The sequence below is a fragment of the Botrytis cinerea genome, chromosome 3 (assembly GCF_000143535.2).
Source record: "Botrytis cinerea B05.10 chromosome 3, complete sequence".
Classification (NCBI taxonomy): Eukaryota; Fungi; Ascomycota; class Leotiomycetes; order Helotiales; family Sclerotiniaceae; genus Botrytis; species Botrytis cinerea.
In genome coordinates, this window is record NC_037312.1 from 1,597,575 (window position 1) to 1,618,520 (window position 20,946).

The window sequence follows — 20,946 nt, forward strand, 5'->3', positions numbered from 1 at the left end:
GGGGTTAAGGGGCTTCCTGCGTAATATTGTACATTAGTCCCCTCGTATACGGAAGGAATATGCAACGATGATCATGGACTAGAAGAAGAATTTTGCATGTGTTGCATGTGTTGCATGTGTTGCATGAGAACGCCTGCATCCAGATTCGAAGAGAGGGAGTTCTTGAAGTCTCCGTATGCGGTCCTTCATCGTCACTCCTCATCGTCTGTGGCGACTCGTCATGATCTTGCTCCATCGTCCACGTATCTCAGTCCGATCCAAGTTTAGGCCAATGCCTCCGTGTGTGTATTCTGCAATGTACCCTACGACGTACCAGTGTTCTGCGATGTACAAGCAGTCTCCAGTTTACCCAAATCGAACCTAAGAAAAACAAACTACTGAACAGTGCGGATCTCCAATTGCACACAGCCGCTTCCTGATCAAATCATGAATTGGACTCGCCGATGATGTACATCTTGGGAGGGAAAAATGTGGGAAGTTTGGTAGATCCGTCGACCATCTCAGCCACTACTTTTGGAGCATGACGAGAGAGGCTCCAGAATTATCGTGATCTTGGGAAATCATGCTCCAGTAACCTTATGTTGGAACGTGGAACGTGGATGGTGGAAAATCTAATGGTACACAACGCCAGAGTCAAGTGTAGTGGAAACATTTCCCAACGTACAATGCACAAGACAGAGAAGAAGATCCAGATTGAACTGTGCTTCTACCATCTTCGAGATAGTGCACATTGCTTGCTTGCTTCACATTCCGGTACACATACTGTGCGCTGCTCCATTCATATAACCTCCTTCATCCTCATGCACTCACTCCATGCATGTACTCCATGTACTTTTAATATCTATGCATAACGATAATCTCATCAAATCACACCCACACGCAATCAACCTACTCTGCATGCTTCGTAATAATAAATCCTTATCTTGAAAATCATCCTTCGAATCCAAGCCACCACCACCTGCACGACCTTTCAACGTCTGAGTCTTCGAAAAATTGTCCCTTCTCGCCCATCTCGACCATCTCGACCACAAACTTCCAACATCCGTCCACTTAACTCACCACCAACTCATCAACAATTACGTCGAGGGAGGTACGCATCACCAACGACACTATTCTGTGCCTCCTTCCTAGACCTTGAGTCACCTACCCGCACTAGGCTCATCCTCGCTATTGCGTTCTCGACCACATTGGATGATTGAACACATAAACAGTGACATGCGAAGAATCCACACCTCGTCTGGTCTCAAAGTCCCAAACAGGCAAAACCCCTGGCATAGAGTTTGATTGCTGCGTGGATGCCATGCTTTACCGAAATGCAAAAAAAAAAAAATCATTCAAAAGGTTTTTATCTAGCAAGATCTTTCGTGTCTGTAACAAATATCGTCCATGCCTTGCTTCCTTTTCCCAGTGCCAAGTAATTCCGCTCCGCTCCACCCACAATCCAGATTCTTATCGATAAACTTACACAAACCTTCGTTGCAAAACCACCAAATCAACACTCAACAGTCAACAACAAACGCAACCCAGATCTGAATCTGAAAATGAAGCTCACTTGCGACCCTGCCCGGGCCAAAACCCTCATTTCAGCCTTCCAATCCGTCTCTGAACGTGTCACCAACGCCGCAGGAACCAGAAATGTATGTTTATTGCCCCTCACCTGCATGGGACCATCCATCCCTACACGTGCCTATCTTTCGCATCCTTCCAACGGTTATCTTTGTTTACCTATCTACATCTGTTTCGAACAGTCTGCGCACAAGTATACTGACGCAAAAGCTAGGTAAGATTAGTAGCAGTATCTAAACTCAAGCCAGCAACGGATATTCTAGCTCTCCATGAGCAAGCAAATGTCGAGCATTTCGGTGAGAACTATGCACAGGAGTTGATGGAAAAGGCGGAGATTCTGCCGAGGAGTATCAAGTGGCATTTCATTGGAGGCTTACAGAGTAGTACGTCTGGTTTTTCTATACATGCTTGTGTGTTCGAGTTGTGTTCGTCTGGTCTGAAAAGATCAGTAAGATGCTGAGGTTGGGATGAGTCACATGATACTTTTGAGAAATAGATCTTGGATGCTGCTACACCTGTGTAGGCTTCGGAATCCTGTTTAGACCGCTTTCAGCAATCCTCGTCGTCTCATATCTTTTCAACCTCATCGCTAACCTCACGGATTAGATAAATGCAAACCCCTCGCCTCCACAGTCTTCAACCTCCACCTTGTTTCCTCCATCGATTCCCAAAAGAAGGCCTCCCAATTATCCCTCGGGCGCTCTCTTCTCCCCATGCCCGCTGATTCAAACTCGCCCCCCTCTCCCTTAAACATCCACATTCAACTCAACACTTCAGGTGAATCCTCGAAATCTGGCGTCTCGCCTGGGAAAGACACTACCGAATTATGCAAATACGTCATTGAAGAATGTCCGTATTTAAAACTAGTGGGATTTATGACTATTGGCGCGATAGCTAGAAGCCAAATGAAAGAAGGCGAGGAAAATGAGGATTTCAAAGTGTTAAGAGAGGAGAGAGATCGGGTTGAGAAGGAGTTGGGTCTAGAGGGGTTGGAACTGAGCATGGGCATGAGTGAGGATTTTGAAGAGGTGCGTTTGATTCCTGTCATATCTCTAATCTTTTTGCTCCCCTCTTTCCGGAAATTGTATTGTGATGCCAGAACTAACAATTCAACAGGCGATCCGACAAGGAAGCGGAGAAGTTAGGGTCGGCAGTACGATATTTGGACAAAGACCAGCAAAGCAAGATTTCAAGGTCCAAGAGGGAGTTGAAGAAGAGAAATCTTAGTCGTGTATTGTCTATTCCAGGATATTTTCATTCTCGCTCTCCTATATCATATGAGTAAAGAAGGACTTTTTGCATTGCGCCTATATTGCAAACACCAGCCATATAATCGGTGGAGAACATGCGAGGATTGGTTTACTAAGGTTAAATGGGTAGCTTACGGTTTGTAGTTTGTCTTTTAAACTTGCAGCTGGAGCGGAAGAATATTCAATTGAAGATAAATGCCACTCACTACTTTGCTTGATGTCACTTGTAAAGCCATCTTTAGATAGACACTAATCGACAATATGACGTTGTAGAGATGTTCCAACCTTAGTAGTTCTTACAGGATTTCATCATTTCACACAAAGAAGTACCAATTAAAAAATCCAAAATTCATTTCATAAAGTCATAAGCAAGCTACCCTGCGTAACCCATCCATCACAAGTGAAGCAACTCCCCGCCCCGTCCAAACCCCCAAACCCCAAGAAAAATAACCTCAACGTGCTCTCTCTCTCTCTCTCTCTATCTCTCCGCGTCCCGCTCTCTCACACTAGCAACAACACTCCAAACATTCAAAACAAGCCAATCCGGCACAAATTCCACAGCACAATCCTCCGTTTCCTCCGCCACCTCTCTGGTGTACGGGTACGCTTCCTGCGGCGTGTGCGCTGCCCGATACGTGCGATTCGCTGCTGCTGGTGCGGGAGAGGGTGCCGGTGGGGGTGGGTGACATGGACATGGTGGCGTGTTTGGACTTTGGGAGGGGGGTTAGCGTGGGTTTGGGTTTGGGAGGGAGAGAAGGGAAGGGAAGGAAGGGTTAGAGTGGGAGATGAAGATGAAGGTAGAAATGGACGTACAGGTTCTCTCATTTCAAAATCTTGACCTTTGGCGTTGTAGGCAGCGGGTGGTTGACGGATCATGGCTGGGTGGAGGGTGGTGCGGGGGTTTGTGGCGGCGACCATGTTTTCAGATTTGGTGGGTTGGGAGGTGTATGGATAGATGGATAGATGGATGTATTTGTTTGATCGTAATCCGATCGAATTTTCTGACTATCAGAACTCGGTTTGATAAATTGGAGGATGATAGATTTGGATGGGAGACGGAGGAGTTTGGGATGTTGCGAGTGAGAGAGAGAGAGAGAGATTGAGTGAGTGAGGGAGGGAGATGGAAAGAGATAATTCCAATTGAACTCGCAAGCAAAAATAATAAAATACAGTAGGTAGTAAGCAAACAGCACAAACAAATTCACTCTCAGGGTCACCCGCACTCTTCTTATACCTGCTCAGCACTCCTCCACGGCAAAACATCCCAGCCGCAGCCAACGGCGATCCTCAAAGGTTCATCCATCCATAACCGTACCGAACCCAATATAATCGTGATGTAAGCCTTTACGTGTGATACAAGCAAGACGAGCTTGGCTGCTTGGCGCCCTACAGCGGTATCCTCGCTCACGACCGCCCGCATGCATCCATATGCGACGCTGCGATTCGCGGGTGTGTGTGTGGCTTTGATGTGCATGCTTGCACGATGCCGGGTATGAGATGAAGGTGTAAATTTGGGGAGGGGGTCACATGCGGGGATCATGATGGCTGGGTGCTGTGCTGAGGTCGGATCACTGACCTTATAGTGGGTGTGCACAGATGGGCGGACGCATTGAGAAGCAAGCGCAATTCTGCTCTGTGTGTAGACTGCGAAATTGAGGGAGAAATTGAGTTTGGAACTTTGTGCTGGGGGGGTTCTCTTTATAAGATTTGGATGGAGAGTTTATCGCGCGAGTATTAAAATAGATAGATATCTACGAATTCTACTGCGGATATGTTGGGCTGGGAAACATCCCATTTCGATTCCAGTATCAGAACTTCCTTCTAGGCAGTCAGGCAGTCAGTCAGTCAGTCCTATGAGTGCATGTCCCACTAGTTTAGTAAGTTCGTTGGTGGTTTATGCGTTGGGATTTATTAAGGACTGGGTGTTGAAACGGTTGGTACAAGATCCTCGTTTGGATGAACTGCAAGTGAACGAAAAGAATCACGGGGGTTGTTTGAGATAGAGATGCTGCATTTGTACAATCAAAGACCATATTATACTGCGCATTCTCGCATTCTCGCATTCTCGCAAATGCTGTCTGTCTGTCTGTCTGGTGTTACTGCAAATAGGTATTAAAAATGTCACTACTTTGCGCTAGCTGCAGGGCTGAGTCGGATGTATCGGCATGTCTGACTAGCATCGGTAGCCGGTAAAAGCGGGGCCTTGAAGGTTCTGGATTCGATATTGGGGTTGGCGCCCTTGGATTGGATTGGAGGAAGAAAATTCGTTTCTATTATTATACAAGATGAGAGTGTATAAATCAAAGCTCAGTGTTTAAGTTACCCGAGAGCTTTCCATGAGGGTATCAGCGAACCGTCCAATGCTCTCTGACTGCTCCGCCAGAAATAAAAAAGTCACTATATCATACATTGTGTTACATCTACTATGAGCTTCTAAACTTCTGTGATTTTTGGGCTTGTTGTGTCATCTATCATCTTGCTACTTTTCTATTCGAATTTCTCGCCAAATTCTGAACTCTCGTTAAGTGTTTAAATTATATTTTCTCCGTGCTGTCGAATAATGTTGTCCGTCTGGTGCAAGAATCAAGCCTCATCCGTGTCGAGATCTGTGTAATAACGTCCTTCTCAAACTCAAATTGAAACTAACACTAGATGATCTAGAGGCAGGACTATCAAGTATAAGAATTGTTGTCGAGATTTCTACTACTAATAAACTTCACACGATAAAACTCCGATTGAGCTTTGAAGGTCATGGTTATGTCTCCCATGCTTTCTACCTTTAGAGGCTAAGGCTTTTTCATCTGAAGTGCCATAATTTACGGTCATTGGATACGGAGTTCGAATATTCGTAGTGTAAGTTCCCGTTGTCAAGATACTCTAGCCTGATCAATTATACCTGAAGGTTTCTGTAACTCGGTAAATGAATCGTTTGAGGCTGAACTGATCAAAAAAGGATAACGATTGAGAGGGTGGTTGATTGTTTCCAGTCGATGGCAGTTAAAGAGCACTAGATTTTTCGAATGAGACTGTATATAGAGTGTCCAGGTTGAGAAAGCATGCGAAATGACAATGTAGTCGCAAAATGGTGGCGGGCAAGTATGGTCAGGTAGGTAGGTAGATCATGTGTATGCATGACTGACTATACGCGTTCAAGAATCTTTAATTATTATAGGCAGCTCGATTTTTAGATTCCACATTGAAAAAAAATTAAAAAAAATTGGGCAATCGTTTTGAACGGTCGCGGGGTAGAGGAGAAATTGGCTGAATATTCGTTAGCGAACTTGTGCAGTAAGTTATGGATGATCGAGAACCTAGGATAGATGAATGGAAAATGCTGAAACGAGTGTCCGGAAGCTCTTATGCTTAATTTTCAAAAAGAGTCAAAAAGATAAAAGGGCTTTTGGCCAAGTAGACGTCGACAGATGTACGAGTATCTGAAAGTTAGGTTAAAATCCCTTGTACGTACCTAGAATCTTCAGATCATCATTGTGAATGTACTGCACTTAATGATCTTGTATGAGAGTTGGAATAAGGATAGAAAGACGACTAGACTGCAGCCAGAACTGTCAGAGCTTCAATATCGAACTCGCCAAAATGATGTATATTTTAGAGGTGTAAATCCGACTTGATGGCCATATCATGACCAATCATATGATACCATTTGACCCGACAGAGCTAACCTCACGACAGTCATATGAATATCACATGGTTGAATTGTTAGATAATCTGAAGTTTTTACATGAGATGGTTTGTGTTATTCAAAATCCATACCATCTTTGATATGGCAGTTGATAAAGAAAAAACGCGATGGACAGACTTGGTCTGACAGTGTAATCATCTTACGGCCATCTCATAACCCTAGTACATGTGCAATTGTTTTAAGATCATCTTTGGCTTTTGTTGTCCTTTGATTCCGGATTTTCAATTTTTTGAGAGTGACCATCATCAAGCATCGGCAAATGGGCGCCAATCCGCGCTCCCAATAAGGGCTAGTTTAACAAATTTGAAAGTTGCCTAGTATCCTGTTCTTGGGAGAGGGCAAGGGGCAGTCTCTGACACCACTTTCTAAGCGCCGACATTGCTAATTGAACCATGGGATAACAACTAGGCTCGAATCCAGTGTCCATATCTGGAATTACGACTTTAGGCTCTCGTTTATGTAGCTCACTAGTGTGGCGAGTCTCATTCCAGAAGTTGCTCGGAGAAGAGCGGAAGCCAACTGAAGGGTCGGAAATAGTATGTATAGTAAGCGTACTGAACTGAACGTTTGAAAATGCACATAGTGTACAATAAAAACTTTGCAGATAGAAACATTCGAGTATTTCTCAAACGATGAGAGGCTTTAAGCTGATCGAATGGAGCAATGACTTTCCTGCAGAAGACTCTAACAGACTGATATCTTCTCTCAAGCAGCGGTATAGGTCGCACTTTGAATTTACTACCGACGTCACATTCCGCAGAGTTCAATTTGTACTTTGAATGGATAGTTCCCTGCATATTGTTGCAAGACATCTGTTCACGTGTAGCCGTCGAATGGCCCGTGATATTCTCAAGGCTGTCCTTTTGATTGCACTAATCATGAACACCATTAAAACGTTCATTTTGTGGCTCTAGGATATATCATGCTGTATTTCCCAAAGCGAATATCGGACACTCCTTCCCATAGGAAAAGTGATATCGTGCCAGACCATAAATTGTGGCTCGTCTCAGCACCAATGAGTCACTAAACCCCTTTGATCCTCCGATGTCACTGTGTCCTTGGGAGACAATATTTCAGGAATGGCTACCATTTTGGTGAGTTGAACAATTGTTCTTCAATACTTTGGATACTACGCCCTGAATCTTCAACAATATCTGCACAATGAGTACCCATTCTTCATGTATGCAGGTAAGCGATTAGCCCTTGGTAACATATCCAGGGTAATCCTTGACAATGTTGTAATTTTACAACGAAAACAGTATATACATAGAGTTAGAAGCATTGCCGATTGTGCTTTGTATTGCGTTATAGCCTATAGGATTCCTGAATTCATCGACTTTGGAAGAAAGCTTTTGCCAAACCATTTTTCCATTGTCATTTTCCCCCGACGGGTAAGTGTATGAGACTTCATGCATCTGATTAATTTGTGTAACACGCCTTCCGGCCCCGTACAATAGATTGGTACATATTGAATTATTCGACGAGTATATGATAGGGAACTTTTGGCTGCATCACAGCCCTGTGTCACCAACGTGTAACCATAATTATCGTGTAATTATAGATGAGAGGTACTGGGCTAAGCAGAAGGGGCAGCCCGATGAACCTCGATTTCCCAAGACTTCTGGAGGTAGACCCAAGAATTCCGATCCTAGTATCAGTTGCTCATCCCTTTGCAAGAAGAACTATCTTCCGCTCATGAATCTAAAATAGTGCCGGTAGTTAGCAAAAATAATTTGCGCTACAAGATTTAAATCGCTTCAGCGAGTTTCACGTGATGATATTTTTCGCATACTGCGCGAGCTGCGGCTGCTGGGAAAATACTCCACCTCACTAGCATGGATTGTGCCATAGAAGGGGTTTTGGATGTTGAGCAACATGGAAATATATATATCGTAGTGATCCCACCTGGTTATGGCACCTTTGTTTGTTTCCATTCTCGAGAGCAAATGTATTTATGCGTTTATTGATTTCCTTCACGAGCTTGACTGAACCTCCATCAGTTCGCTCCTGGCCAAGCAATGAGACTTCTCGAGAAGTCAGAAATCGGAGATGGAGATTAATTCGAGTAATCATTACCTGCATCGGGTCCCAAAAACGACATGAGTCCTAGGATGTTGGCTCCCCGAAAGGCTTTATCCCCCGGGCCTGGAGCGACACTCCCTGTTGTCTGACTGATGTTGTCGAAACCCTCGAGATCCTCTCTGGAACTGCTTTCCCCCTCGCTCTTGGTTGCCTTTCCAACTCGATTTCAACTTCTCCAACTTTATTTCGCCATGTGCCGAGAGTTTCATTTGACAACTAAATTTGGGATTATCTTCGGCAGGCAACTGATGACGGAAGGTAAAAGCTTCGAAAAGCTTTGCGTTCGGTACTTGCAAACGAGCACGGTGGAAATGAAATCGAGTACTGCAACGGCTTCGAGGCTCAAACCTTCTGTCATTGGCTTCGCATCAGAGCTAAGCGTTTGCCGTCCTGCCGATCGAGCCCCGCCTTCCAAAGCTTCCAGAAGCTTGAAACTCATTTTCTGGTAGCGAGCATCGTCGTTATTCTCCACACCGGTCTCACTTTAATCCTCAGCAACAATGTCTCAATTCGAATTTCCTAGAGTAGGATCCGCATATCTGGACAAATTGCCAGGACTTAAAGGGAAGCAGAGCAAATGTTCAATTGAAAGAAACAGAAAGTATGATACCGGCGATTTGACAATCACATTGCAAAAACCAGCTTACCTTACATCTCAGACACGCTCGATCTACTGGACGGCAGGTAAATCAACTGCACATGGCAACGGGATGAACTGGTGTAAGCCCTTGGTTTGTGTGGCAGATACCAACTAAAAAAGATCAAGGATCTCGAGACAATTGAAGATTTCAATATTGGATTCTCAACCTGAGCACAATGGCTGAATTTTGGCATGAAATCTGTGTCTGATATAGATTCTGAGGAGAAGAATACGAAGTCGAGAAGTATATCGGGTAGACCGGAGGAAAAGGAGCCAACTCTAAAATCCCAAATAGCTGCGCCTTCTTTTCGATTTGAGGTTTCGTCAACACATGTACCATCATCACATTCACCACCCGAGGAAGACAGTATCATGCAAGAGAAATATCCACACTTATTCTCAAATACTATTTCAGCACCTGCAAACCCTCATTCCAAAAACGACTAGTTCAGCATTCATCTGTGGTACTCGACTTGTCATATTTGATGGGTGTCTTGTTTAACAGGCGACCTGACTACCAAACCACAAGCAATAATGTTTTCGAACTTGACCGGCCGATGATGATGCGCACATTGCTATACATCTTGGGACGTCATATGAACAGCCATAGTGTACTATCGGGAAATATCGCATGTACGGTTTATTGCAATGTCTGGTAATCGCACTGTCATGAATCGTGGGACCCGGAATCCTCATTGCAAGGCTCTTGCAAAGTCTTGACTGACACTGTGGGATTGACGGGTAAGTCCCCGCCTCCGAGACATTTGAGTATTATTCATGATTCGAAATGGCAATTCTTGCGAATACTACAAGTCATGGTTTCATGCGGTGTTTAGTCTGCTTTTATCCGGATACCTATTTGCCCTCGGCATGTGGATCCTTCTCATCTTGAGTGCTTTAGCAATAACAGAAGTTTCCAATCTGTTGATTCTTGAAAATACTGTTTACATCATTGTGTCACTAGATCTCCACGAAGCTCGCCAGCTTTAGCTAGTGTGTCTGTGGTAATTGGGCATACTGTTCTGGCAGAGCAAAGTCCAGCCGTTCCTGGAGCTCTGATTCCCGAGGTGTCTCCTGAGACAAGATGCACGTCGTTAAGAGTGTCGGGCATACCTGCTCAAAGTGCGCCTGCGTCAATAGCCTCGATGACCCGCGTTGAATTGGATAAACAGGGGTTAATGGTGCGAACCACGCGACTCTCTTCACTCAACTTACTTATGGGTGGACAGAAATTGATTGCATTGCGACCATCTAATGTACTGACTCGGGACTTCTGTATGATAAGCACTTGGAAGTCCATAACCGCCTCAAACCCGAGCAGGCCCCTGATATCAACAAGGCGCAAACACATCCGATCGTCTGATCGTTCGATGTAGCTTTTACTAGCCTCATGCATAATCGAAAGGCAGTTTGGAATATCTGCTGAGTCACAGGTTACTTTGACTCGGTATTTCCTACGAGTATCCAATTTACAAATTGGATTCTATACCATTTCTATGCTGCATTAATAATGCAGCTAATCACAAAGGGTCATCACGTATTAGACAGAGTAGAAACAATCCCTTTCTTCACCGCTCATGCTGCAGCTAGACACGGTTACATCGCTTCCGACCCAGCCCTAAAGCGGTTATTCAAGGCTCCAAAGGCACATACAACATAATTGTATATTAAATACAGGCCTTTTATGTTAATATATAAGAAGTTAGCTTATAAAATAATGACTTCATTTCATACATGGATATAGCGTCTCAGTCCACGCAACTCTCAAGTCGACTCTGCTAGGGCAAATGATCCAATGACACCGATAATAGAGTCCTTCGATCTATCGCAGCGCATATTACGTTGTGTTTGAGGCTATGCTCGCTCCTGAGCGGATCAATACTGTCGCGAAGTTTTAGAGAACTACTCGGTCTAAATCATGAACATATCGGAAAATCGTCCGAATTTGACATGACTCCGGTTTCCCTCCCCCCACCTTGGGCATCTTGAGATGGGCTCACACACTCAGAGAACACTATCACTTGTGCATGAAACCGCTTTTATGGACATTCGCAATTAACAAAATCTATGGAACGTATGCACGGGCAAAATTGTCATTGCGAATTGGGAATCTTCCACGAGCTTCATTTTATGGCCAACTCGCATTTTACGTTGGCAATTAAAGACCTTATTCTATAGGCATCCTGTCCACAGCAGCCCATGTATCCTCTTGCATCATTGCTGAGCAATCTAAGGATATCATTCCCTCCATTGCTCTCGGCCATTGAAGCAATGTGCAGGTGTAGTATGATGTATGCATGGAACAAATTGTCTTGTAAAAAGTCACTTCCAAGTTCCTGGGCTGTGAATAGCTTGAATCGACAGTCATTCCAAGAGCTAAGAATATTCATTTCAAGCTGCTTAAGGCGACGCATCCCAATTATCATGTCGGTCTAATATTAACCAAAACTTGTTCACATCTACGAAATGCTGTGTAACTACAATCGCAGAGAAAATCTTTTTGCATGAATCGAGGACTACTGGACGGGGCTTGTATAGGTTTCTTTCCGAAGCAAAATCTGGAAATGCGGCAAGCCCTGTCAAATCTCGGTCTGCTGATCGATACGGTGACATGGAAATCTGTGGCCGATAATCTGCAGGAAGATACTGCGATTAAACACCCAAATATGCATGCGAGAGGCGAGGGTAGAATCAGCTGATTGGATGAATATGGGATGATGACCAGAAGATTACGCGAACTCTACTGCCATCAAATTATGAGTTCATTGAAGAACGAATATCAACATTGGGCAAATGGAGACTTCAAAAGTTGAAAAGACCTTTAGCGTGGAAGACAGACAGAGCGGGAGAGAAAAAAATTGACGTTGTGGAATCCAAAATTTGATCCATTTTTTTGTGGTTCGAAATGTGTAAGCCTACAAGGTTTAATATCCATCAAAGCGTGGAACAAATCAATGGAACTTATGGAACAAGTGGGACGAAATATAATCCTGGTGGAAACTCTGGCGAACACGCACTTTGAACTTCCATGCACATCATCTTTTTCAAATTTCATTCTTCTAATTTCAAATTTCAAGCACTTCGGGGTCTAAGCTTGCAAATTTCAACATGGGCAAAAATGAAGGCTCACTTCGGATATATCACCGTAAATTAAAAAGCGATTGTAGTCCACAATATAGTACCGGATCCCCCGAATAGTTTCCACACATTTCTTACCTTTTGAACATTCTGCATAGCCTTGGAAGTTACAACAAGTCCCATGTTCCACGAATCGCAGCTAGAACATTTCAGCGAATGTTCCTTCTCGCTTCAAGCTCCACTTCCTTTTCCTTATGCCCAACGTAGAAGTTATTTCATCAAACTTTACGCAAAGAGGTAGGTCCCTAAATCTACCTAGTATGTGTGTGAAATTTTAGTCCCATGCTTGCAGGTAATTAAGTAAGGAGTTGTTGTTCTAATTGAAGCCTTTTCATGATCAGCAAAGGCTTCGCTGTACAGTTATTGCATTCTCTACAATGATCTAATGTCGTTCATCTCGTACTTTTTTCCCTCCTGGGCTTATTTCCTTGGCTTTAGGTAAGGATGTTTCGACTTTCTCGCATTAATCCCACGTTTAGGTATTCCTAGTCGCGCTACGATTCCAATTTTGTGTCACGGCCCGTTGCGTTTAAGGGGTCATACAAGCTTCGTCATTACCACAAGTACATTTTGTTGCAACGGAAACTTTATCTCCTACTGGTTACCATGGTCTGAAAATTCCATGTACAAAAAACCCCTGCAATGAAAGACCCCACAAGGCCTTCCTAAGCTGCCGGGCTTTTCTCTTCTCCATTATCCCATGTTCATCATACCCTTGACTGATCAGCAACCAGCACCATGTCACACCATCGTGGGTCCTCACCGCTTGCTAAAGTGTTATTACTGCATTGCAGTACTGATAATCTCCAATCTGACGAAGAGCAAATAACAAGCTACACGACAACCGTTGAGCTCCGCATTTTGAAAACGGTTGTTAATTAGCATCCCTTCCAAAGCTCTTCTGTTACCCAACCCTTCATCTGCAAGCTATATTTAATAGGTCTTCAACCGAGAGTATCCCAGCTATCAAGCTCTTAATTTATCGAAGACCCTTGAGACTTTACTTCACTTCTACATATTTATATCAAATCTTCGTCTTCCACCAGAAATCCTCATCACATTTCATCTCTTTTACCATTCATAATATACATACCAACTTAAGCATTCATCATGGCACCTAGTCGACTCACAGAGGAAGATGAAGTAGCTGTCCCAGAGATTAGCTACGACATCAACCTGCCATACAATCATGTATCCGATGAATACGACCAGAGATCTAAATGCCGAACAGAATTCCCAAGCTACCTTCCATCGGTAAGTGACAGGCTTAATTCCAATTCATTAACCAGCCACTAATAAACACGAAGTGGGAGGATGATGTCTGGTTCGACGAAGTTAAGCACTTCGAGTATCATGACCCAGCCCTGCGAGCAAACAAGTCCAAGCCAAACCTTTTCAAGGGTGGCGTCAAAGCCAAGCACATCACGCCCAAGATGGGAACTATTTTGAGTGGTGTAAAAATGGAGGAGCTCTCTGACGCCGGCAAGGACGAGCTTGCACTTTTAATAACCGAACGCAAAATTGTTGTTCTTCGAGAACAATCCGACTTCCTTCACGCTGGACCCCAATTTCAACAAGATTTCATGTCCTATTTCGGACCATTAAGCATCCAGCCTGTCTCTGGTTCCGTTAAGGGACACCCTCCTTTCCATGTCATTCATCGCGATCACAACGAAGAGGAAATCGCAAATTTCTTCCAGAAGAAATTGACTTCCACACTCTGGCATCACGATGTCAGCTATGAAAAACAGCCCCCTGGATATATCATGCTTGGCAGTAAGTTTACATTCCTGGCTACAGACTTCAACATTTCTAACACCCAGCCAGTATTAGCATGCCCCGATGTTGGTGGTGACACCGTATTTGCCGACACTGTGGAAGCCTACAAACGCCTCTCGCCCACCTTCCGCGCAATGATACAGGACCTCAAGGCAAACCATTCATCTCAAAAGATGATTGGCTATGCCCGCGCCGCCCGAGGAACTGTCCGAACCGACCCGATCGACTCCCTGCACCCAATCGTTCGAGTCCATCCCGTCTCGGGCGAAAAAGCGCTCTACCTCAACTCAGAATTCTTGACCGATATTGTCGGGCTCAAGGATGGCGAGAAGGAAATGCTTATGAAATTCTTGGTGGACCATGTTTGTATGGGCCACGATTTCCAGGCCAGAGTGGGTTGGGAAAAACACTCAGTGGTCATGTTTGATGGGCGAAGCACTCTACGTATGTTTTCTCTTTCTACCTTCTACTTTGACAAAACAAATCCTAACAGAAAGAATAGACACCGCAACTGTCGACTACGACTCCCGTATTCAGGCCCGCCACCTTTTCCGCTTGGCAGCCATGACTGAAAAACCCATGTCGGTCGCTGAATGGGAAGCCCACATCCACGATGATAAATCCTCCGAAACATCAGAATCTTCGAATTCCAGCGTGAGCTCGGATTAAAGAATACGAGGGATTTGAGATGAGATTAAAAGTTTTCTGGGATTTTGATTATTTTCACATGTTTTTTTTTCCATCTTCTTCTCCGTTATACCACGATTGATTGATTGCAAGCACAGCGGGGATACCAATACCAATCGTTTCGAATTTATTTTCTTACTCATTATTTCTCTTCTTTTTTTTGCATATAGACATTTAAGGTTTTTTTTTTTTTTTTTTTAGGATTTTGGGGAGTTTCGTCATTATTTTTCTTTCCTTTTTTACGATGTATACCCGGGATGAAATATTCTCTTCTCGGATTTCTTGGGGTTTGGGGTTTCGTTTCTTGATGATACGTTGGGATTTTTACGTACTGCTACTAGGGTTGCACGCACTGTGCATGCGGGAAGATCTGGATTGGAGTTGTTCCAGTTAACTTTTTAGCCTATATATCCACTACTGATTTGTTCGTTCATGAAAGATTTTACTTACTGTACATCCATCTCATCTATATCAGTGTTGATGCATTAGCCAATCTCAAATTTAAATTCAAAATATATACCAAATTTCTTGATGTTGTGTCTGTGTTGTATTTTCCTCGACTTCATTCTCTGTCAATCTAAAAGTTCCAGAGCTGGATATCTTTCTCTGTGCGCGTGTTTGGAAAAGCAATATGGCGTCCTTTTTGTGCATAGTGCGAAGAACACCCTTAATGTTTGATTGTGCGATAGTCGTAGGTATGCTCGGCTTACGGAAGAGGAAAAACACGTGCTACAGCATATATATCAAGAGGGGGAAACGAATAGAGGGGTGCAGCGCATACTGCTTAGCCTCACGTCAGAAAAAGCCAGGGCATGACGGACCACTTAGATGGCGTACCGTTGTATGTGGGGCTATGGCATCGAGGCTGATTTGATGGTGAGAGTGCGAGCTTCCACGGAAATTTTACACATACATACTTGGTAGGTATGGGGGTTTGACGTTTGATGTTGAGGAGTCGGTATGAATTCTTGGATAGGAGGTGCTGAGGTTTGATTTGCAGACTGGAAGTTATGCATATATGTGTATGGGGGCTTGGCCAAATTATTGGTAAGTAGGGAGGGGTCTTGTGATGGGAGTTTGTTGTTCGAGATGGAATATTGAGGGTCAACGTTCCAACATCCATTCGCAAGAAGCTCTCGATCTAGCGCACCCAACTCAGTGGCAGGATTACGGCCGATCGACAGGAAACCGGTTTAACACTCGGTTCAGCATTGAATATTGGCATTAGATGAAGATGGCCAGCGATGTGATTGATAATGAATATGATAGCCTTACTACGACCTCCCATCTAGATACCTAGTACCACCCAATATCGGCCTTGGAAGGTTCGATCACATGCATGTGTATCTGCAGTCATGGATTATCATCGGTTTGTTCAGCAGAGCAGGCTTCCAGATTATGCACCGATGTTACCTTGTGCATTCCATGTGAGGCGGAGTCCGCTTCAAATGCATTTTCTCTTGGCGCGGCATGGCGTTTCTGGTCTTTTGAGATAATGCACCCTCTCCTACGACACCGTGCGGACGGATACACATACTCGTAAATGCATGCATATATATATCTATATGTGATGCGAGCCAGCAGTGAGATAAAATTGAGATCGGCCGGCTCATTGAGTCACCGTATTACCAACCACTCAGAGAATTCGCCTGTGCATATACTCTACTCGTCATTCTTCGGTGCTCGCTGTGTCGATGCGATGATTGGCACTGGCGTCATGAGTGAAAAGATTCTCATGCCGTAGATGATGAGTCTCCTCTCGCAAACGATTGTCGGCGTCTGTACCCAGATTTCTAGCGGCATGAACATTGCAATTTAAAAAAGGACGAGCGGGTGGAGTCTTACTCCGAGTCCCAGGGTTTTCATTGACATTTTCATTATTATCCTCGTGGTTAATATTGTCGACCTTGATATGTATCGCTGAATCGGAAATTTGACACTTCGTCGTAGGTGTCGTGCTATATGATTCTTGGTGCGATTTTAGCGAAGACTACAGCAAACGGCCATGCGCCAGACTCCATCACCAATAAACACACACCTCAACAATTGTTACAGCAATGTCACGCACGGGTAAGGCGAACGATGTCACATCCTGTCGTTCATTCGGCGTACCCATTCGTCATAGTACAGCGCGCGCGCTGGGAAAATCTAAAATCTAAAACATATCAGTCTTGAATGTTTTAGATTGTCGTAAGGATTTCTCGCAGGGTTCGATCTTCACCGACTTTTGGTTCCAGGAGAGTGGTTCGTGGGATGCAGGCAAGAGGTCGCCAGAGCCAGTACGTGCAAATTTTGGTGCTGAGAACTCGGCGAGATGAGATAAGATTAGGATATGAGACAAAAAAAAAGTTTAACTTTGGGAGAGATAATATGTGACATGATGAATATAACATGATGTGTACATTAGTGGTGACTGTGTCGTAGAATGCTAATGGCAACTAACAATGCAGAGTCAACAGACATACCAATAGCATATGCAGTTATGAACATCACGAGGTCAGATCAGCTTATTTTGCAGTGCTTGCTTCACGTATATGAAAACATGCATCATAGTTGGAATTTACTTGATAGTGATATCTTGCGTTACGTGGAACCGAACAATACGAGTAGACAGCACGACACGGCCAATTGTCTGCTTGGCTACCCATCTCCTTACTCATCCCCGAATACTTCCCATCCGAAAGTGTTTTTCAGATCCACGAACCTTGTTTCGTTGCCCTCGGAAACTTTGTTCATTTTTTCGAACTCCTCTTCAGTCAAATCGACTAGTGTTCCATTGGTTTTGATTCTCCCCTCATTCGAACTCATGGGAAGGACTACGTATCCTCGTTTGATGCCCCAAGCAATCAATATCTGACCTATGCTAACGCCCTTCTTTTCGGCGATTGAGATGAGTTCAGAGTTCTGGATCACGGTTTTGCCTGTCGTGGGCACTTGGCTCTGGGATCCCAGTGGCGAATATGCCACGGGAAGGATGTTCTTTGAAAAACAGTAGTTGATCAACTTAGTGTTAGGCCAGACGGGATGAATCTCGACTTGGTTGATGGCGGGAGGAACATCTGCGTACTTGAGAAGAGCTTGCAGGTTTGAGATGGTAAAATTGGATACTCCGATGGCTTTTGCCTTGCCAGCTTTGTTAAGAGCCTCGAATCTACGCCAAATAGGTTCCAAGTTGGCCGTGACTTCTTTGTTGATGATGTACTGCTCAGGGTTATTAGACTTGGGAACAATAGATTCTATCATCGATTGGTGGATTATACCTTTCCATCATCTCCGATCTTGACTTCATAGTCGTCGGTTCTCTCCGCGGCGAATGGCCAATGCATCAAGAAAGAATCCACATAATCGACCCCTAGTTTCTCTAAACTGTAATTCAGACTCCACTCGACGTCTTCAGGAGAACCGCATAGATGAGGCCACACTTTCGTGGTGATGAAGATATCGGAACGCTTGACACTTGGGTTGCTGGACAAGAATTCCCGCAAGCCAGACCCAACCTCTTCTTCATTCTTGTAACTGCGGTGTGTTAGTTTCAGGTTTGCGGATTGCAATACGAAAACTGTATTTCCGATACTTCGGCACCCCTTCACCAAGGAATAGGGGTCGGAATTAGTGGGAAGAGAGAAGGGATGAGCCCAGGAGACATCGAGTATACAGTTGGGATGAACGGATAAACATGAGACATAGGGGTTGAACTTACTACCAAGCGCAATCTAGATGGCGATAACCTGATTGTAAAGCCCAAAGTACAGCATCGTGGCACTTCCCTGGGGATCCTTCGTTCTGAAAAGTACCAAATCCCAGAGCCGGTATTGGGGCTCCGGTATTCAATTTCAAAGTAGGGATAGTCATGACGATGCTTTTCTGCCGATGTCTTGAATCCAGGAATAAATTTCCCTATAGAGCTAGCAAGTAGAGGAAAATGTTAGTCTGAGAACCAACCGTGGTATTTCGTGGGTCATGAAAACTGCACCGAGAAATCCTTTGTGTTGGATTGTGGCCACGTACAGGTACAGACACAGGATGGAATGAGATCTTCAATACAGAATGTTTGAAGTCACAAATAGATTGAAGAGAACGTGGCTACATTCAAACAGTGGATGGGTTAAACATAATTGTGGTGCTATCGATAATCTACTCTGCATGAGAAAGCAGCCTGCGACATGATGCATATCTACCATTTTGGTCGTGCTGCTGTGTGAAACGTGGTGCAGGATGCATGGAGACGAACCGAATTTCGGAGGATGGTGGGTCATCCTTGTAAGTTGCAGTCCTCGATGTTACGAAATGGCAGAAAATTCCTTTTTTCTCATTACCTGCATCCATACAGGGATTCTCGTGGGGTGGAGTGTCTACGAAGAAACGACCCTTCCCTCGATAAGGTTAAAGGTCCATTAGACATTTTGATGTTTGACCTGACTTGAACTCTAATGTACGTCTACTAGCTTGCTGGAGAAGGTCGAGAAAAGCTTAAAGCACTGGATTCGTGCCCAATATCAAAGAGGGACGAAAATGTTTGAAAGACCCAAGTAGAGAAATTTTTGATAGACGAACTGGTGAACCGATTGGTCATAGTCTCGTAATAGTATCAAACACCATCGTCGATGTAAATGCCTGCTCAGAGCGACCCCGCTTCAATCACCTTGCGGCCCGAGCCGCGGTAGATGGACAGAAGTGGAGGGGGGATTAGAAATTATGATTTTTGATACAGCTTGCAAATTTACTAGTCCGTCGATAGAAGACTAGAGAGACCATTTGAAAGATTTGTCCAATTCATGTGTTCTAGTTGGCTTAGTTCCACCTTGTGATAGAGAGAAATGCAGCCCCCTACATGGAGTTCGTCAATTGTCGCCTCTTTCCCCTATGGTGCTAGTAGACATTGTCGAATCCGAACTTTTGCCGTTCAAAAGCAAGAGTTTACGGTTTGCATGCGAGGCAAGCCAGCGTGTGTTGATTGTATGATTCGAAGTCGGACAGCAAAGCAAGCTTGTGCAGTATGATGTCGAGCAGTCTCTGCAGCTACATTACAAAGTTAGTGCCTCAAGGAGGTCATGCACTAGCTCTCTGAATGCCAACCGCATCGTTAGTCTTATGTACTGACACAGGTTAGTCACAGTCTCCTCCTGTCGCCCTTAGTACACATGTTACCTTAGCTCCTTCTCTCCTGTCGTCCTTAGCACACATGTCACCTTAGCTCCTTCCTAACAGCAAGCGCACGGCCAACAGAGACCAGCCCACTCGCCAACGTCAACGTCACCAACATCATACCAGCCATGTTAGGTCAGAAAACACGTTTCTTTGGACCCCGAAAACCCGCAAAGTATCTTGCAACTCCGCATGTGCAAATGCCACAATCTTCAACCCCAACGGCTTTTTTCGCCTAATTCTGATCCATGATTCCTACTCAGAACGCGTGATTACGCCCCCAAAGTATCATGCTTTGTAAAGCTGCAGAGTCCAAGCCAGTGCGGGTCCGTTCGTTGGCCAAGTAGTCTCGAGCTACACTGCCTGTGTAATAGCGGATTATCAAGTGGACAGATAGCATTCACGAGGCTAGACATTCCCAACGCGACCATTCTTTTCCTACCCTGAAGTCTACTTCTCAGATTCAAGTTGAAGTCTCGGAGGTAGATTGTGTAGTAAGCTAGGATAATGCTGATATATGAAGCAAATTTCAAGCTATAATAAGATCAAACAGACTTGAAGGGCCGAGGGCTCAAGATAGCGAAGATAAAACGATGAATATGCATCTGCTCTTCTATTTTGAGAAATGAAACGAGCTAGAAGAATTCCAGAAGACGGCATGGATGATGATAATAGCGCCTGTCATATCCATTCATCACGTGCACAACGGTTCCAACATTCTGATTTTGTGATTTTGTGATTTGAGTAAACTTCTCGGATTCGAGGAGGGTCTATCGTACATACTGTTCCTCATCTCTGTTTCACATTCCTGGCAATTTCCTGTACTTCATCATCTCAACTTCATATCAGACCATACGAATGCACAATTCGGCTAATCTGATGAAGTGTGTGTGTACACATTGTCAAGTCTGAGGTTAGCTTCGTCAGCATGCTCACTTTGTTACTCTATAGATACTGCT

General features: G+C 44.3%; 4 protein-coding genes across 5 annotated transcripts; 2 read left to right on the forward strand and 2 right to left on the reverse strand.

Annotated features, from left to right (window-relative positions):
* The first annotated feature begins 125 nt into the window (after positions 1-125).
* BCIN_03g04760 (hypothetical protein) lies at positions 126-3,099 on the forward strand. The gene is made up of 4 exons (XM_001560677.2): positions 126-1,637; positions 1,781-1,949; positions 2,173-2,594; positions 2,683-3,099. Exons 1-4 carry the CDS (start codon positions 1,542-1,544, stop codon positions 2,791-2,793), a joined length of 798 nt encoding a protein of 265 aa, XP_001560727.1. The 5' UTR covers positions 126-1,541; the 3' UTR covers positions 2,794-3,099.
* A 4-nt stretch (positions 3,100-3,103) lies between these two features.
* Positions 3,104-4,121, reverse strand: BCIN_03g04770 (hypothetical protein). The gene is made up of 2 exons (XM_001560678.2): positions 3,630-4,121; positions 3,104-3,526 (listed from the first exon to the last, which is right to left on the reverse strand). The coding sequence occupies exons 1-2, from the start codon at positions 3,732-3,734 to the stop codon at positions 3,323-3,325; spliced, it is 309 nt and encodes a 102-aa protein (XP_001560728.1). The 5' UTR covers positions 3,735-4,121; the 3' UTR covers positions 3,104-3,322.
* Positions 4,122-12,727: 8,606 nt separating this feature from the next.
* Positions 12,728-15,352, forward strand: BCIN_03g04780 (hypothetical protein). Its single transcript, XM_024691970.1, has 5 exons — positions 12,728-12,814; positions 13,111-13,630; positions 13,684-14,152; positions 14,204-14,599; positions 14,658-15,352. Exons 2-5 carry the CDS (start codon positions 13,487-13,489, stop codon positions 14,822-14,824), a joined length of 1,176 nt encoding a protein of 391 aa, XP_024547743.1. The 5' UTR covers positions 12,728-12,814; positions 13,111-13,486; the 3' UTR covers positions 14,825-15,352.
* Positions 15,353-17,339: 1,987 nt separating this feature from the next.
* Positions 17,340-19,061, reverse strand: BCIN_03g04790 (hypothetical protein). 2 transcript variants are annotated; one of them, XM_024691971.1, is made up of 4 exons: positions 18,851-19,061; positions 18,543-18,747; positions 18,103-18,358; positions 17,340-18,043 (listed from the first exon to the last, which is right to left on the reverse strand). In XM_024691971.1, the coding sequence occupies exons 2-4, from the start codon at positions 18,692-18,694 to the stop codon at positions 17,495-17,497; spliced, it is 957 nt and encodes a 318-aa protein (XP_024547744.1). In that variant the 5' UTR covers positions 18,695-18,747; positions 18,851-19,061; the 3' UTR covers positions 17,340-17,494. The 2 variants fall into 2 exon arrangements, with proteins under 2 accessions (XP_024547744.1, XP_001560737.1); XM_001560687.2 differs by having other exon boundaries at positions 18,543-19,061.
* Positions 19,062-20,946: the final 1,885 nt, after the last annotated feature.

Excerpts from the sequence above, each read along its gene's own strand:
- BCIN_03g04770 (XM_001560678.2), bottom strand. The coding sequence starts at position 3,734 with ATGGTCGCCGCCACAAACCCCCGCACCACCCTCCACCCAGCCATGATC. Across the intron at positions 3,527-3,629 it reads ATTTTGAAATGAGAGAACCT|TCCAAACACGCCACCATGTC; the intron begins GTACGTCCATTT and ends CCCCTCCCAAAG.
- BCIN_03g04780 (XM_024691970.1), top strand. The coding sequence starts at position 13,487 with ATGGCACCTAGTCGACTCACAGAGGAAGATGAAGTAGCTGTCCCAGAG. Across the intron at positions 14,153-14,203 it reads TGGATATATCATGCTTGGCA|TATTAGCATGCCCCGATGTT; the intron begins GTAAGTTTACAT and ends ACACCCAGCCAG. Across the intron at positions 14,600-14,657 it reads TGATGGGCGAAGCACTCTAC|ACACCGCAACTGTCGACTAC; the intron begins GTATGTTTTCTC and ends CAGAAAGAATAG.
- BCIN_03g04760 (XM_001560677.2), top strand. The coding sequence starts at position 1,542 with ATGAAGCTCACTTGCGACCCTGCCCGGGCCAAAACCCTCATTTCAGCC. Across the intron at positions 1,638-1,780 it reads ACGCCGCAGGAACCAGAAAT|GTAAGATTAGTAGCAGTATC; the intron begins GTATGTTTATTG and ends CGCAAAAGCTAG. Across the intron at positions 2,595-2,682 it reads TGAGTGAGGATTTTGAAGAG|GCGATCCGACAAGGAAGCGG; the intron begins GTGCGTTTGATT and ends ACAATTCAACAG.
- BCIN_03g04790 (XM_024691971.1), bottom strand. The coding sequence starts at position 18,694 with ATGACTATCCCTACTTTGAAATTGAATACCGGAGCCCCAATACCGGCT. Across the intron at positions 18,359-18,542 it reads CATCTAGATTGCGCTTGGTA|TTACAAGAATGAAGAAGAGG; the intron begins GTAAGTTCAACC and ends AACACACCGCAG. Across the intron at positions 18,044-18,102 it reads AGATCGGAGATGATGGAAAG|TACATCATCAACAAAGAAGT; the intron begins GTATAATCCACC and ends AACCCTGAGCAG.